General features: G+C 52.2%; 1 protein-coding gene across 3 annotated transcripts in view; it reads left to right on the forward strand.

Annotated features, from left to right (window-relative positions):
• FYCO1 (FYVE and coiled-coil domain autophagy adaptor 1) overlaps nt 1-17,664 on the forward strand; it is an 85,681-nt gene that overhangs the window by 63,679 nt on the left and 4,338 nt on the right. For all 3 annotated transcript variants that reach the window (XM_001500658.6, XM_070238903.1, XM_005600759.4), the window contains 3 exons: nt 5,514-5,609; nt 8,904-9,114; nt 15,966-16,075. In XM_001500658.6, coding sequence (XP_001500708.3) covers nt 5,514-5,609; nt 8,904-9,114; nt 15,966-16,075 — 417 coding nt within the window. The remainder of the gene's footprint in view (nt 1-5,513; nt 5,610-8,903; nt 9,115-15,965; nt 16,076-17,664) is intronic.

Below are 17,664 nucleotides of genomic sequence, written 5' to 3' on the forward strand. Positions count from 1 at the left end.
GAAAAACTACTAGGAATTTACTTTTAATAGTAAAATTTTAACATGCCCCCAGATCCCACAGTGACTGTGGCCCCCAGCATGGCTCAGCCCAGCCTTCCAAAGCCGTGCTGTCCAGTGGCACCTTCTGTGACAACGAGCGTGTCCGGCATCTGCACTGTCCAACACAGTGGCCAGCAGCCCATGCGACTGTTGACTTGAAGTGTGGCTAGCGCAACCAAGGAGCCAAATTTTGTTTTTTTTAATTTTGATGAATTTCAGTTTAAATAGCTACGTAAGGTTAGCGTATAATGTATTAACAGTGCAGTTGTAAACCAAAGTCCTCTCTAGACCTCAGGAGACTGTTTACAGATAGAGGCTGACCTGGGGGACTCTGCACCCTGGCAATTGGGCAGAGCAGCGCTTCTCCCTGTGCTGGGCTTAGCAAGGCAGAGGCGTAGATGGAGCCCTCTGAGGAAGTGTCAGCAAGACTCTCAGGCCAAAGGGGCTTTCTAGGCATCGCCTCCTCCCTCAGCCAGTCTAAATAGCCAGAGAATCTGTCCCCTGGGCAGTCTGCAGCATCGAAGTTGTACAGATTAAATGGAAAAGGCTAAGGCATTTTGATTTGTGAGAGGAAAAAACTGTAGATTCCAGCTGTAGAGACCAAGCTGGAGGGACCCTACCCATGACCCCTCATCCAGGCAGGCATGGACCCCGGGACTGCATTGCCAGGGAGTTCCCCAGCATCCACTTTGTCCATGGTCACCACTTTATTCTTCACCTGGTTCTAACGCGGAGCTTTAGTCATCTCGTCTATTGGGGGCATTTGGGACAGAAAACCACCTTAGTCTGTGGCACATAGCCTAGATCTTGATTGAGCATAGGCTGTGTGCAGGGCAGGTGCCCAGGATGCCAAGGTGACCACCCCCAGAGGGTGGAGCAAGTTGACAGAATGTGCGGGCCTCCAGGCAGGTTCTGCTCGGCTGACCTACTGACCCATTGACCACAGGCTCAGGGATGGAAACTGAGCAGGAAAGGGTGACAGGCCATCAGCCATGCGAGGTCACCGTAGCTAGCAGTAGGCTCTCACAGCCAGAGCAAGGAGAGGAGAAAGGTCACTTGTGGGCAGTGAGTTTGTCTCACATCTTTTCTGAGAAAAACACCTCACTGGCAACAAAAGGAAGTGGCTCTGGTAGGAGATAGGGTGCCCCCTCATGGCCTTGATTTTGTTACCCTGACATTCTCAAACTTTTTAAAATCCTCTGGCAGAGTTGCTTGAACATTTTCTGCTGCATCCCACAGTAAGAAATCCGTTTTACATCACTCCCCAGGTGTGTGCGTGTGTAGATGTAAAGTCAGAACAAGAGCCTCATGAACTAGCACCTTCACAACATGCAATATAACGTTGGTGTTTTCCATTCTGTTTCTTTTAATGTTGGTCCTCACTTACTAAATTGATTCACAACCCCCTAAATGGGCCATGACCCATAGTTTGAAAAGCCACTGAAGAGAAAACTCTATGCCCCGATCACTACCTTTGAGCCGGCATCACCTACCTGTGCCCCGCCCCCCCCCCACCTTGCTCAGCTCCTTCCTACAGGGCCTCCTCCAGGACTGGCATGGGCCTGGGGGACCCACCCTAGGAATCAGCTACTTGCAGGTGATCAGGGCTGTCTGTCACCGAGGGGGTCACAGGAGGTGGAGGGAGAGGGAGAAAGAGAAGGAATCATAGATTAGTATACCTTCCATCCTAAATGCAGGAGAATTGAGAGAACCAACTATGGTTTTCAGGCTTTGTTTCATCATATGCTATTTGTCTTTCTCCTTTATGGTGTTTGCACTTTGGACAAGGATGAAAGCAAATGAAATGAGCCAGGCCTAAGTGGCCTTGGGCCCATCTCCTTTCCCCTGGACCCCTGCCTCCCCGGCTGTCAAGGGGGCAGGGTGGGCTAGCTGGTCTCTGGGGCTGCTTCTCGCACTGACATTGTGTGATCCTGTTTGTCCCAGGGTGAGGAGTGGGGCATCTGGAAGCCGGGGATTGGAAGAGCAACAAGGAGGTGTTGGGCAGGGAGGTCAGAGGTGGGGGGTGCCAGGAAGGAAAAGGAGCAACAAGTGACAAGGCTTGCCCTTGGTGACAGCAGACATTTCAGGACACGTTTTTGCTGCACCTTCCCTGGGAAAGTGGAGAAGGTGGAGGGCAGGGAGCTGCCCACCAGAATGAGCCCACCTCTTTCCCAGCCGGTGGGATCTGTAAAGTGCCTTCTCTGAGGCCTTTGAAACTTACGGCTTCTTCAAGCCCGCAGAACCTGGAGTCCCTCTGGTTCCATCTCTCTCCCATTTAGAGAAGAGAAAACTTGGGTCTCAGAGGAAGAAAGGGCTGCCCAGGGTCGCATAGTCGGTCAGAAAGCCAAGACTGGAACCACCTTGGAGTGATGAGTCCCCTCAAGAGCCATACCACCTCTCCTGCCCTCAGGAGCCCAGCTAGAGAGAGCCCCACTGTTCGGGGCTCGGGGCGCACAGCCCCCAAAGGACAGGATGTTTGGGAAGACAGGTTTCCCAACCTGTCACGGGCTGACGCGGACTGTGCACAGGCGGCCCTAGCCAGGTACCTGGGGGCTTCCCGTGTCAGCACCCACCACCACTGCCTGCAGCAGCACCCTGAGGGCAAATTCCCATGCCCAGTGGGCTCAGCCCTCCAGCCGTAGCCTGACGAGGCCAGGCAATGGGGCCTGAATGGCAGAGAGTGGCTGCAGGGCCTGGTGGTGAGCAGGCGTGGCGTCCAGGCTGTCTGGGTGGAGCCAGCCCTCGAGCCTAGGGATCTCCCAGGAGCCAGGGGCCTCTCCCTGTGCGGTGCATGTCCTCCAGCACAGAGAGCCTCTGTGGGTTGCGGTAAACAGTCGGCTTTTGTGCCCGAGAAAATCCTGTGAGAGCTGAAGGTGGCTGCAGTCCGTCCTTGGGCGTGGGTCTGCTAACCCAGCATCAGCCGCACCGTGTGTGACTCAGGGTCTTCCTCTTTCGAGAATCTATCCCTGGTTCTTTCTGGACTTTGTCAGCATTCCCTCTGCCCGTTTATCCTGGGTTTACACCCTAATAAGTAGGTTAGGTCCACTTCCTACCAAGTAGCCTTCAGTCTCTGGTCCTTGCAGATGGCAGGGGCTGACCTGCTGCGCGCCGTCCTGTGTGGCAGGGAAAGCTCTGCTCAGCCCCTGCTTTCAAGGGACTCTTGCTCTAGTGGGAGATAAGACCCGAAAGCAGAGAAGTAAGGCCCAGTGTGACCAGGGCTGTGACAGACGGGTGAGGGGAGGAGTGTGGATGGAATGGGGGAGCATGGAAGGTGAGGTGGGCCACAGATGCCACCTGATAGAAGCCCCTGGGACGAAGCTGCCCATTGGCTCTGTCAGACTCGGTGCAGTGCTGTGGCTGCGGGTGCACCGTGTGTGGCAGGGATCTTCCTGCCCCCACAGTAAAGTGACAGCCAGGACAAGCTTAGGCGAGACTCCCTGAATTTTGCCGACTCTGAGCCGCTCCTTCCTGCATCCACGTGGAGGGCACCGGGTGCCCCAGGTGGACCTGCCCAGGGCAGGAGCCTCAGGCCCCCGAGGCAGGACGGAGACTGTGGGAGGCTGTGTCTGCCGCCCTCTACCTCCCGTGGGCGGTCATCCATCTGTGCATTTGTGGAAGGATGAGCATCCCTGCCCCCACCATAGTGTACTTGGCCATGGGACTGAAGTGGCTGTGAAATGTGAGGGGCAGTGTGGTGAAAACCACTTCCCAGCAGAGGTGATGGGGGTCACCTCCAGGCAGAAGCTCCAGGAGCTTTAGGGCTTGGCCGCTGTGCTCTCTTTTGTATTTCTGATATCAGAGAGATTATGTTAGGTCCTGAGCTCTGGGATTCAGGGTCTCTTAGTTCGCGGGAAAGCTGCAGAGCCTTCTCCCTGTACGGCCATGGGCGACACACCGGGCCACAGCCCAGACCGCACTCAGCCAAGCACACCAGTTTCCCAGCACGAGTCCTGACTGCACTCTGGGTGGAGGAGGGTTGTCTCGCACGTGGTCTGGGTGCTTGCTGCCGGCTGCTGCCCTCACGTGTGTTGCTGTGTATGCTGAGACCTCCTCCTTCCAGCCGGGCCCAGCTGTATATTCCCATCTCAGATGGAGAGCACTGTGGGGCAGGGCGCAGGCCCACTGCGTGCATCCTTCGCGGTGCCTGACCCAGCATGGGCCTGGGTGACATCTCAGGACACCCACAACAGTAGGCAAGGTGGGGGTAGGGCAGGACAGAGTTCATGCAAGGGCAGGGTGAGCGAATATGCCCGGGGCCAGGCTAGTGAGAGCCCAGGGGTGCAGGTGGGGGGTGTGTGGAGGGAGCCAGAACTGGGGGGGCAGTTTGGGGCCTGTTGGCCTCACCCCAGAGACAGGGGGGGGAGCCCTCGAGGGCTGTTGAGAAGGGGTGCAGCATTTGAGGCAGAGGCAGAGCTGGGCGGGAGCCCCTCACCGACGCCTTCCTACAGGAGAAGTGTTTTTCTTTTCTGGACCGAGGTTTCCTCTTTGGCAGAATTGGGGACAGAGCTGGTTGGGCATCGAGGTCCCTAAGATTGTATAGGCCACCAGCCAAGCTGGGCATGGGGCCAGCAGGAGGAGCACTGAGTTGGAGTCAAGGTGTCTGATTCTGGCCCTGCCTCTCAGGAACTGCTTGAGCCTCTGTGTCCCCATCAGTGAAGGTGGGTGCAGTGGAGGCTGTAATCAACCAAAACATTTCAAGGATCCGCAGTTCAGTAGGTTAAAATATTCCAAGGTCAGATAAAGGAACGCTAGAGTTAAAAGTTACTACATGTCTTTACTGCAGGACTTGTCAGAGCCTTTAGTTTACTGTTTAAGTATACTGTGACTCTCTGAGAAAGAGAGGGAGGGTGTGTGGTCCTCCCCTCAGCTGGCACTGGTGTTCCACGGAGCACGCTTTAGGAAGCACAGTGTGGCTGTACTGCCAGGTGGCTCCCGCTGCTGGTTCTCTGCACAGCTGATACGGGTTGTGAGGGAAAAAGGAGATGTAGCTCTGGTCTGCCTGCTTCATACGTGGCTCTGTCCCATGGCCTCCCTCTTGGCCCCCACCACTTCCTGCCCCATCAGCTTTGGCTGCCTGTTCTTGCTCCCCAGCAATGGGCCAGAGCAGGCTCATCCTGTCACAGACCGGCACTGAGGAGGCAGGACCTGTGGCTGCGAACTTGGCATGTGGCAGTAGCTGCTGGCGTAGGGTAGGAGGGTGTCCACTTGTGTTAAGATCACCCCCTCCCCACACTAGCCAGGAAGACGTCAGGAAATCGCTGCAGCCCTGTTGTCTTCTCCCCGTCCTGCATCCTTGGCAAAGCCCCTGTGGCCCTCCACCCACAGCCTGCCCGGGCCTCTATCCCAGCTTCCGTGATTGAAGGATTCCGCAAGTTCTGAGGTTGGCTGCTTGACTCTTAAGACCACAGGCCTCTGGATGTGGGACCCTGTGTGCTGATAGCTAACTGGCTGTGTTCTCATTTGCGATGTTTCAGGGACGCCACGTCAAACTCGCTCACCCCTGAGGACACTGAAGACATGTCCTTGGGGCAGGATGCTGAAATCTGCTTGCTGAAGTCCGGAGAGCTGATGTAAGTGACGGGGCCGGGCGGGACTTCCCCGGGTGTCGGATTTGGGGAGGAGCCGCAGAGCAGGAGTCCCGGTCTTTCCTGGGCCAGAGCTGGAGTGCGCCCCGAGGCTCTAACTGGGCACCAAGGGTAGCTTTCAGTGTGCTTTTTTGTTAGGTATAATTTATGTGCCATGAAAGTCCCCTGCTATAGTGCACAGTGCTGGGATTTTGATAAATGCGCAGTGTAGTCACCGGTCATCCTGCCGGGCCCCACGCCCAGCTCAGCCGTGGCTTATGCGATTGCAGACACCTCAAAGCCCAGCCAGCTCCGCTCCCCAGTTCTGCCGAAGGGGAAGCCTAGGTCCAGAAGAGGGGTCACATGTGCCCCTGTGCGACCACAGTGAAGACATAGAACAGTCCCGTCACCCCAAACATGTCCCCACGCCCCTTTATAGTCAGCCCTCCCTCGTCCCTGTGCCCTGGGTTCTTCTTGTTTGAAAATAACTTTGTTTTGTTTTCCTATTGTAAGAACAATATATTTTCATTGTAGAAAATTAGGAAAATAGAGATAATCAAACCACTTTGGTATATAGCCTTCCAGTCTTTTTTAGACATATATGTATAATTGTTCAGCATAAACACATATTCTACATCATGTTTCACATTCTTTTTAAACTTAATATCGCATGAATATTTTCCTATCTCTCTCTTTTTCTCCAGTGTTGTGTCCAATGGCTGCGTAATTGCATAGCAGTCATTGCATAAATTCAATCACTCATGCATAGATATTTATTTATCACCTATTATGTGCCAGGTACTGTTCTAGATCCTTAGAGTACATCAGTGAACAAAACAAAGATCCCTGCCCTCATCTTCAGTTTATGTTCCAGCAGGGGTTGACAGGCAATAAACATAAGTAAATAAATAAATTATATAGTATGTTACAAGGTGGTGCTTACTATGAAAAAGAAACAAGTCAGATAGGGAGGAGGATTTGCAATTTTAAATAGAGTGAAACTTAGAAGGTAAGACTTGAAGGAATTACCATGCAGCTATATGAGAGAACACCCTTCAGGCAGAGGCAACAGTCAGTACAAAGATCCTGGGGCAGCATGGTGCCTGGCATGTTCAAGGAACAGGGAAAGGGCCAGTGTGGCTGAAACAGAGAGCAAGGGAGACCGCATCAGAGAGGGAACTAAGGTCCACATCACATCAGGCCTTGCTGGCCATTGTGAAGACTTTGTTTTTTAATCTGAGGGAAATAGGAGCCCAAAAATGAGGTTTGGAAAAGTAGAGTGATTTGATCTAATCTGCATCTGAAACGGGATCACTCTGGTTGCCATGTGGAGAATGACTATGGAGGGACAAGGGCAGAAGTAGGGAGACCAGTAGAATTTACGTTTATGATGGGAGTCCTATAGACAATAGACTTCTTTTATTTAAGATTATATTTGAGCAGAGATAGCAAACCCTTGATTTCTTTTTAGTGTCTCCTTTGGGGAAACTGAGTATTGTCCTCTCGCTGAACAGATGAGTTCTAGGAAGGTAAAAAAGACTAAAGTCATGATCCAATAACTGGGTGCAAGCAGGGAATTCTGGAAATAAAGTTATAAAGTGACCCAGCATCAGTGGGGCATTCTGTCAGAGTAAGTGACTGCATACGTGGTAACGCAGTAAGATTCCCATGTTACAGGAAAGCCTTCTTTTCTAACATGGACCCTTCTACCTACTCTCAGATTCTTGCAAATTATAAATATTGAACAACTTTTGTACTATAATTAGAAATAAAGCTTAAATCAACACCTGGAAAAATGTGACATAGAATTAAATTTTCATGAAGGTGAATGACTGAGAGCTGTTCTTTAGAGCATTTTGGTTTTTAATCATTGAGTAGTCTCATTAGCAAAGCTTTGGGGAGTATGTCCATCCATCTCCACAGCTTTGGAGGCAGACAGAACTCTCGGCTCCACCACCTACTTGCTGTGCAGTCTTGGGCAAGTTACCTAACCTCTCAGAGTTTTAGTTTCCACCCCTGTGTTAAAAGGGAGAGTAATATATTTTCTCCTTTAAAGGCAGTCTGGTATAGTAGAAAGGTAGTGGCTTTGAATCAGGCCTGTGTGGACCTGGACCAAGTTTCTTAATCTTTTTGAATCTTAGCTCCCTCGTGTGTAAAAGGGGAGCATCCTGTGTCCTCACGTAGCCACCATGATACCACACGAAGTTGGTGAGCAGAGGGCCTGGCGCCTAGTGGCCGCCACTTTCCCTTTTCACAGTTGAGGAGACGAGATTCGCCCCAGGCCACTGCACGGCTAGTCGCAGCTCTGCACTGGAGGCCACGTCCTCGGGCCCCAGCCTACGTGCTGCCTGTGGGGCTGCACGTGCGAGAGGGTCTCCGTCAAGACGGGCAGCGTCTGGAGACTTCCCTGCGCACAAGCGGTCCATCCTCCCACGTGGTCCTCACAGCAGTCGGGAGGCGGGCCTGGGTGTCCTCCCCTGCAGATGAGGAAATGGGCCTAAGGGAGGGCTAGCCCTGTGGCAGGTGAGAGGCGAGGCAGGTCCCAGAACCCAGTCCCTCTGGCTCCACGCCTCACAGGCTCCATGTCACGCTTGGTCCCACAGAGGACCCACTGTCCTTAAACCCTTTCAACTTAGGAAGAGCCTCCTGCTCACCCAAGGGCGCAGCCACGGGAAGCCTGTCTCCCCAAGGCTGTCCTGCCGCTCCGGCATTGTAGAGGCTGGGGTGTTTGCATTTAAGAGAAGACGAGGGCGCCCTCCAGGAGTCTTGCAGCGGGCCCAGGTTTCCCCTGAGAAGAGGAACTAAAAGGGCAGGAGGTTTCTACCGTGCGCTCTGCTGGTGCTGGTTAGGCAGAGAGGCAGGGAGCCGGAAAGAACAGGGAGGGAGAGGGGATGCCCGAGCCGCAGGCCGGCCCCAGGAGGGCTCAGACCACTGAGGCCTCCGCTTTCGCTGCTTGTGCGTGGGGAGGCCGGGCCAGCTCAGGCCGCCCTCTCAGCTCTGGTGGGCCTGCGGCTACCATACCAGCTCCCCACAGGTGAGATTTGTCCTCTGTCTTTTTGGCCTCTGTGTCCCAGTGCTTGGAACTATGCCAAGCACATAGTAAGTGCTCAGAAAGCATTTCTGGCATGAGCTGCACATCAAGTTTTCTCCCATCATTAAGCACGTTGGTCAAGGTTACCCAGGGTTTGTCCTCCCAAGAGCCTCCAGGGTCTCTGGCCACCTCTGAGCCCCAGGCGACGTGGCCAGTGGACTCAGACACTTTGCCCATTTGATCAGGTTCCTCTCACTTATGCATTTTAGGATAAAATTACCCCTCACAGTGGAAGAGATCGCCAGCTTCGGGGAGGGCAACAGGGAGCTGTTTGTGAGGTCCGGCACCTACAGCCTCATCCCCATCACCGTGACTGAGGCAGGCCTCACCATCAGCTGGGTCTTCTCCTCCGACCCCAAGAGTATCTCCTTCAGCGTGGTCTTCCGGGAGGCGGAGGACACACCCCTGGATCAGTGTAAGGTAAGGCTGCTCCCTGCCACAGGCCCCCTGCTCACACATCAGGGTTCTTGGGCAGAGCTTTCCTAGAGCACAGCCGTGGCAGCCCTGCCTTCTGCTTGGCGGGCCTTCCCTGGAACGTTCTGGGCCCCGGCTGTGAGAGGGACATGGAGAGAAGCCAGGATGGGAAAGCCCTCCAGGTTGTGTCATGCAGAGCAGGCAAAGCGCCTGGGCTTGTCCAGCTTGGGGAAGGAAAGACCTGGAGGTTCAGGAGCGCTGTCTTCAAGTGTCTGAAGGTCACTCCTGTGGCAGACAGCTTCAGTCTGACCTGGGGATAGATGGGTGAGGGACGCTTAGAGGAGTACAGATGTGTGACTCAGTTTAAGGATCAGGATCGGTTTTAACAGCTGTGCAGGGTCCTCGTGGATGGGTCCTCATGGGAGGCGGTGACCCAGGTCTCTGCCTCTACTTATTAGCTGAGGGTGTTCAGCATCTCGCCTCAAAAATGTCAATAGAGACACACAGCCATTGTGTCACTTGGGTGGTTGGGCTTGAAATCTGGGTGGCAGAAACCAGTTCATAAACTCCTAAGACATCTAAGTATGGAACATTGGTGATGGCCTGGACCATAGTTCTCAACGTTGCACATTAGAAATGCCTGGGGAGCTTTTTCAAACCCCTGGGGAGCCACACCCCAGGCCACAAAATCAGAGTCTCTAGGTTGGGACCCAGGCAACCCTAGGGGATTCCAGTGAGCAGCCAGGGTCAAGAGCCACTGGTCTAGTTCAACGGGATGGAAGTCAGAGTAGAAAGGATGGGATGGAAGCCAGAGCCCAAGAAAGTGAACAGGACTCGTGGGTGGCTGATTCAGTATGGGGCAAGCAAGAGGGAGAGGGTCTGAATTCCATGCCTGGATCTCCACAGGGCATGGAAGGAATGGCGAGGACAGTCAGGCATGCAGGACTGGAGCTTAAAGTGGATCCTAGGGTGTTAATATAGTTGCAAAAATCTCCATTTTCTAAGAATGGCAAGAATCAAGATAGAGAAGAGAAATTTGAAGTCGTGTGAAACAAGACTTGTGTGAAGTCTTTGCAGTAACATCCATTAGTCCCTCTTGCGTGGGGTCCAGCGGCATGCTCCGGGGCTCACGGTGAGCGGTGGGGAAGGCACAGAGCGGAAGGGGAGCCAGGCTCGAGGCCCTGTGTCGCCATGGACACACAGCAGTTTGCTGCTCCTGTCCCCGCATCCACATGGAGGAACGTGTGCACTCCTGCCATCCCCGCCCTGCTGTACCTGCTCTCTGTAGAGACTGTCATTTCTGTCCTCTTCAAGCTCACTCCCAAGATCTCATCCTAGCCCCCCTGAGTTGGCCTTGTTTGTTAGAGTCTCGTGTTGGTTATTATTTAAAAACTGCTCTGCCCCTCTTTCCTTTCGGGGGCTTGCAGCCACGCCACGTACAGAGCTTCAGAGCCTTCCTTCCTGAGATTCCAAAGCGCCACCCCGGGGGTCCAGGGGCTTGGGTCTGAGAGTGGCTTCAGGCTCAGCCCTGCCCACTGAGCACAGGGAGGGGTCGTCTCACTCTTTGGGGCTGGCTGAGTCCCGGTTTGCAGATGAGGAAACTGAGATGCAGAGTGTCTTGCCTGGCAGTTAGTTGAGCAGCAGCTTAACCAGTGTGCTTGTCAGCTCTGCTCTGACAAACAGCTGCACTGCCACGAACTTAGCACCAGCACCCTTGCTGTTCACCTTCATATTCCCAAGGCTCACCAGGCACTTAGCACTGCGCCTGCCCACAGTAGAAGACCCACTCTGGTGGGTGTTTGCGGCAGGGAGGGAGGTGACTAAATCTGGTGTCCCCACCTCTCCCCTTGCTCAGTCACTCACCTACCAAACCCTCATGGCCCTGGGAGACCTGCGTGGTTCCCGCCAGGAATCAGGAGCTCAGGGACTCTGGGGAGCCTTCCTCATCTCTGGCTTCCACCGTGGTCCTCTGGAGGTTGTGACTACCATTGTCTTTCCCACAGTGGACACCAGGGGGCAGAAGGAGCCCATCTATAGGGTGAGTGAGAAGGGTGCTCAGGTGTTCCTCTGCCTTCACAGGCCCTCTGTCGCCAGCCAGCTGTGGAGGGCAGCTGTTATTTCTGCCTGAGGTCCCCCGGGCAGATGTCAGCCCGGGGAACCTGTGTCCAGGCACACATCCTCAGCCTCTATCCCATGGACTCCCCATGTGAGACCCTGAGCAGCGTGGGCCTTATAGGAAACATCAGGACACAGTGCAAGTGGCAGCTCTTAGGTTCTGTGCTATGGAGGTATGGACACAGGAACTGTGTTGCCTAATTGCCATCAGTTCACAACCCTTTATTGAGTTTCTGCTATATACTGGGCCTGTAAGGCCCAGTGGGGATAGAGAGAGAAGGTACAACATGGGAGCTGCCCTTGAGGAGCTTGCTGTGTAATCAGAGAGAGACCCTAGTAATTAGACTGTGATTGCAGGTGGTACGTGTCATGATGGGGGTGGGCAGGCACTGTGGGGCACCTAGGAATGGCACCTAACCCAGCCTCCAGGGTAGCAATCAGGGAAGGACACCCCCGGGCCAAACCAGGAGAAGCAGTTGGGAGGAGCAGGGAGCATGGGTTAGAGGAGAAGCATCCAGGCAGAGGGAACAGCAGAGCAGAAGGCCAGCCCCATCTCTAGTGGCACCTAGGCCACCCTCTCTCCAAAGTGACTTCCTCCATCAGGGTCATGCCTTGACGCTGAAATGCGAGGTTATGAATTTGGGAAGGCACTTGATGAAAGAAACAGTAAATCAAGGACTTGAGGCTACCCACATGCAGACTGCTGGCCTGAAGGCTGGGGACAAAGCAGAGAACAAGACCCAGGCCCTGCCCTCTCTCTGGGCAGAGGACCCAGCTTTAGCCAGAGAAGCTTGACATCCTGCCGGGGGCCACAGGGAGAGTCATGGGAGGAACCAGGACCAGGAGCAAGGATCCTTGACTTTTTATTTTTTAAATGGCTTTATCGAGATATAATTCACATACCATATAATTCACCCATTTAAAGTGTACAATTCACTGGTTTTTAGTATATTCACAGAGTTGCACAACCATTACCACCATCTAGTTTCAGATCATTTTCATCATCCCAAAAACAAACCCTCTACCCACTAGCAGTCATTCCGCAACCTCTACCCCAGCAACCACCAACCCACTTCTGTCTTTATGGATTTGCCTGTTCTGGACATTTCATGGGAGTGGAATCATACAGTATGTGGCCTTTGGTGACTGGCTTTTTCCATTTAGCATAGAACCCTTTTTTTTTTTTTAAGATTTTATTTTTTTCCTTTTTCTCCCCAAAGCCCCCCAGTACCTAGTTGTATATTCTTCGTTGTGGGTCCTTCTAGTTGTGGCATGTGGGACGCCGCTTCAGCATGGTTTGATGAGCAGTGCCATGTCCGCGCCCAGGATTCGAACCAACGAAACATTGGGCTGCCTGCAGCAGAGCGTGCGAACTTAACTACTCGGCCACAGGGCCAGCCCCTAGAACCCATTTTTGTACCAGGGTCCAGGCCACTGGAGTCCGTCAAGAGATCAGTAAAACTAGCTTGGACTGTTTGCAGACCCGTCACATAAATCAGGGCCTGGCCGCCCGAGCACGGGAGGCTGATGGGAGACGCCGCAGAGCTCACGCAGCAGAGACCCGTCTCTCTCAGGTTTGTACCGGAGAGCCCAGTCATCTCCCCATCACCTCGGCTGCACGAGCTTTGACACCAGAGCCTTTGTTAATCTCCCCTGGATGTTGTGATTTATTTAAAATAATGAGAGAATTGTACAGACTTTGACCATGGTAGAAAAACAGTGGCTGGAATGAACAAAAAGTCTGTAGAACAGAATGTTTTAAAGAAATGAAGAGTCTTATTTTAAACATATCCTCTTCAGAGGACCTGCCTTAGTGAGCTCTTGATTTTGCTTTGTAGTCAAGACAGTAAAGTGAAGGTCTGAGGTGCGGGGCACACAGGTGTCCCTGTATAAACAGCAAGACTTCCTCTCCAGCACCCCTTTCCTGCTTGTGCCTGCTGGAGTGTCTTAGGCCAGGCTCAGAATCTTTAGGTTGTGGACCACAAAAATGGACCCAATTCAGCCACTCTAATATTCAGAATTAGAACATTATAGAACATTGATGGAACTTAGTGAGATAACATGTGCAGAAGTTGCTGCCACAGAGCCCACACATAGTAGGTCCTCGTGCATCTTTGTCTGCTCCAGGCTTGTCCTGGGCTCAACCTACTCCCTTACCACTACCAGCTTCCAGCCAGAGCAAATGTCCTGTGGTGTCAGAAACACTCCACTTGCTCTCTCCCACGCCTTTGGGATCTCCCTTTTGATTCTCTTTGACCCACGTGTTATTAGGAAGTGTGTTATTTAGTTTCCAAATATTTTAAGATTTTCCAGAGATCTGCTCTTTATTTCTAATTTAATTCCATTGTCAGAAAACACGCTTTGTATAACTTGAATCCTTTTAAGTGTAAGTTATTTTTTTTAAGCCTAGAGTATGACCTACCCTGGTGAATGTTCCAAGTACACTCGAAAAGAACGTGAGTTCTGCTGTTGTTGGGTGGAGTGTTCTGTAAATATCAGTTCGACCAAGTTAGTTGATAGTGTTGTTCAAGTCTTCTATTTCCTTATTGAGTTCCTGTCTACTTATTCCATCCATTATCAAGGGATACTGAAATAACCAACTATAATTGTAAACTTAGCTATTTCTCCTTATAGTTCTACCAGTTTTGGTTTCATGTATTTTGAAGCTCTGTCCCTAGGAGCATAAATGTTTAGGATTGTTACGTCCTCTTGATGAATTGACATGTTTAGCATTATGACATTATACCTGGCCATGTTCTTTGATATAAAATCTACTTTGATATTAATATAGTCGATCCAGCTTTCTTTTGACAGTGCTGCCATGGTATATCTTTTTATATCTTTCTACTTTTAACCTATTTGTATCCTTATATTTAAATTGCATTTCTTGTAGACATGATGGGCTTGAGTCTTGCTTTTATCCAACCTGATAATCTCTACCTTTTAATTGGGATGTTTAGACTATTTACATTTAATGTGATTATTGATTAGGTTAGGTTTGAATCTGTCATCTTACTATTTGTCTTTTATTTGTCCCATCTGGTTGTTGTTCCTTTTCCTCTCAAAGTGGTAAGCTGGGCTCACCTTATTCTCTCAGAGATCACTGTCCTTTGTTGCCTGATGTCCAGTGTCTTGAAAACTGTTGTTTTGTGTATTTTGTCTGTTTTTGATTGTTTGTCTAGAGAGTAAATCTTAGCCATTCTCCCATGCCTTTGAATATGTTGTCCCCACTGCCTGGAACAACCAGACCCCGCTCTCACTAGCTAAATTGTCCAAGCTCGGCGTCCCCTCTTCCAGGAAGTCTTCCGACATTCCGCCCCTCCTCCCTCTCCCCCAGGGCCTGGGATGGTCTCTCCCTGGTTCTCCCCCTGTGGCACTCTCACCCATTGTAATTGGGTGTTTTCTTGTCTGTTGCCTCCATTAAACCACAAGGCCCTTGAAGGCAGAGCCTTTTGTGGGAACTTACTTCACTTTGGGAACTTTGTGGCCAACATGTAGGGTTTCAGGAAACATACAGCTATATTCAAGTTTGAGTTGAAAAAGTAATGACATCTTTATAGTTATTTTAGATTCAGTCATTTTGTACAGAGTGAAGAATGTCTAATAGGAAAAAATAAAGACTGAATTTAACAAATTAGATTTCTGAAAAAAGAGCAACATTTAATTTTGTACAGAATAAAAATGGTCACTTGTGGGGCAGCTCACCCACTAGGAACTCAGAGTTGCAAAGATGTCACCATGGTCTAAAGCCTCTGATCTGTGTAACCATTACGTGTAGTCCGTCCTAAGGGAAGGCTTAGCAATGCTTTATGAGACTAGACCCTCTAGGTGCTTGTCCCTTCTAAAAAATTTTTTTTAATTTTGGTTGGCTCTGTCTTACTTCCTGTTTCCTTATTTCCTATCTTATCTTCAGTTTTAAAATGTGTCTTAGCTGCTCGGCAGGTTGAAGACTTTGCCCTCATGGAGAAGAGGTTGGCCATCCAAAGACCCCCAGCCCTGGCCCTGTCCAGCACACACCATCTGCTTAGATGTGTCCTGTGACACAGAGGCCCTTAGAACATGTCCTGGGACCAAGTGCTCATTCTCAGGGAAGGCAGAGCGTGAACAGAAGGCTGAGGCTCAGACTTGGACAGATGAAAGGTCTCTGGGGCACGTGGACCCGCTGGGGCGCAGCCAGGAGAGGGAGCCTGCGGTGGGACCAAGTGAGAAGCCACAGGTGGAGCCAGGGGTGTTCAGCCTGGAGGAGAGCGGGTCCAGGAGCTTCACAGAGCACTTGAAAGATGTGGAAGGAGGGCTTGGCCTGTCCTGTGAGACCCCCGAGGGCAGCACTAGGGCCAACAGGAAACAGCTGGATAGGGGGGACTTCACCTAGAAGAAGCCCCAGCTTCCTGAAGCTGGAAGGGACTGCCCTTCCAGGTGGTGGAGCATTCTGGCACTGGCCATGGTCAGAAGAGGCTGGGGGACCACTCTTTTGGGGTGCTGACCAGTTCATGATTCTGGGTGAAACTCATACTCATGGCCTCCCCACTACCACAAGTTATCAACAAACCAGGGCATATGGAAGACACCCCACGCTCCCGGGCACTGATCCCAGCCCCAAACCTGCCCGGCTGTGACCTCTGACAGGGCGCTCGGCCTCCCTGGGCCTCAGTTTCCTCCCCAGAAATGAAGGGCCTGCCCAGAGGATCCAGGGGGCCGTCTCAGCTTCCGTGACATTTATTCTTATCTGCTTTTCCTCCCAGGTCCTCATTCCTACAACCCGATGCAATTCCCACAAGGAGAACATCCAGGGCCAGCTCAAGGTCCGCACACCAGGCATCTACATGCTCATCTTCGACAACACCTTTTCCAGGTAGGGGCCACCTCATTCATCAGCATCCAGATGAATCCACCTGTAAAAGAAATTATTTAATTATCAGTAATTTATTATTAATAGCTCTTTGCTTTTAGACCCCTATACTATAGTGTTCCAGTGTCTATTATAGATTTTACAACACACAGGCTAATACTTACAATCTTACCACACCATGTTAGGAGTGTTCTCAGCCCTCCACTCTTATTGACTCACTTAAGCCCCACAGCGTCCCCATGCAGCAGGGACTGTCTTTCTCCTCATGTTACTGCTGAGGGACTGAGGACCAGAGGGGTAAAAGAGTGACACTCCCAAGTCACACAGCTGGTGGTGGAGCCAGATTTGAACCCAGATGGCCCAGCTCCAGGCTCTGGCCTCTTAACCGGCATGCTCTCCTGCCTCTGTGATGTCCAGATTCCCGCTGCCCGTCCCGAAGAAGGGCCCTGTAAATATAGTGGGAGGCTTGGATGGATGGATGAATGCGTGGGTGGACAGATGGGAGGGAAATGAAGGATTGAAGGCTAGATCTTGAGAGAAACAGGACTAGAACTGTGAGGCGAAGCTTCGGGGCCTTCTTTTCATGGGAGCAGGAGCAGCGAGTGCCATCTGTTGGAAGCACTGTATCAGAGCACCAGATACAGGTCCAGGAGTGTCAGGCTTGAGGGGTGGGAGGATGGGAATGTAGGGAGATGAGGCTGGAGGGGTGGCCAAGGAAGGAAGTGGGAGAGAGGACCAACGTTGACTGAGCATCTCCCGTGAGCCAGGGGCCCTCCGTCGTGGAGACGTGAGACAGAGGTGGTTAAGGTTGCTGGTCACTGTCCCGTTTATGTCCTCTGGCTTCAGCATAAGCCCTTAATGGGGGCTGCCTCTTTTATGAGCACCCAGCCACATCCTCTCTGAGTGGGGCCCTGAGCTAGTGGCCACACTCTCCAACATGAGTATCCTTCCCAGCCCACAGGGCTTTTAGAAGAATCACTCAATAGGACTCTCTAGGAGAAAGCTGTGCCACCCCCTCACCACCTCCAGGCCTTGACCTCCCAGGGCTTGTGGTCAGGGGTGTCCACCAAAGGAGAGGTTAGGAGGATGGGCTTCCCACCTTCCCCTCTCCTGCCCCCCCACACAGCCCCGTGAATGTGAAGACACCGTGAGTGAACAGGACTCGTGGGCACAGGCCCCGCATGTCCAGAGAGCTGCCTTCAGAGCCCTTCCAGGGGGACGTGTGCCCTGGCCTCTCCGGGGCAGCAGGAGGGGGCAGTGGTTAGGAGAGCAGGTGGGGGTCAGTCGGCACAGGCTGTGCTTTCTCTCTGTGGTCCTTAGTGCAGCGTCTGTTTCCTCTGTGGTGGCAGCAAGCACGGCCACTACCTCGCTGAGCCCCCCTGCAGGTTGTGGAGAGGCTGAGGAGAGGCATATTGAGGGCAGACGCAGTCCTGAGCCAGCCCCCAGTTGTCAGTAGACGTAGCCAGGTGCAGTGACAGACCCTGGCCTTAGCCCACTGAGGTCATCTCAGGGGCCTACTCGAGATTTTCAAAACATGGATGGCAAAACGGATTTAGATGCCTAGTCAGATTGGAATCCGTACTCCCCTCCAC

Source organism: Equus caballus, chromosome 16 (genome assembly GCF_041296265.1).
Source record: "Equus caballus isolate H_3958 breed thoroughbred chromosome 16, TB-T2T, whole genome shotgun sequence".
In the NCBI taxonomy this organism is placed as follows: Eukaryota; Metazoa; Chordata; class Mammalia; order Perissodactyla; family Equidae; genus Equus; species Equus caballus.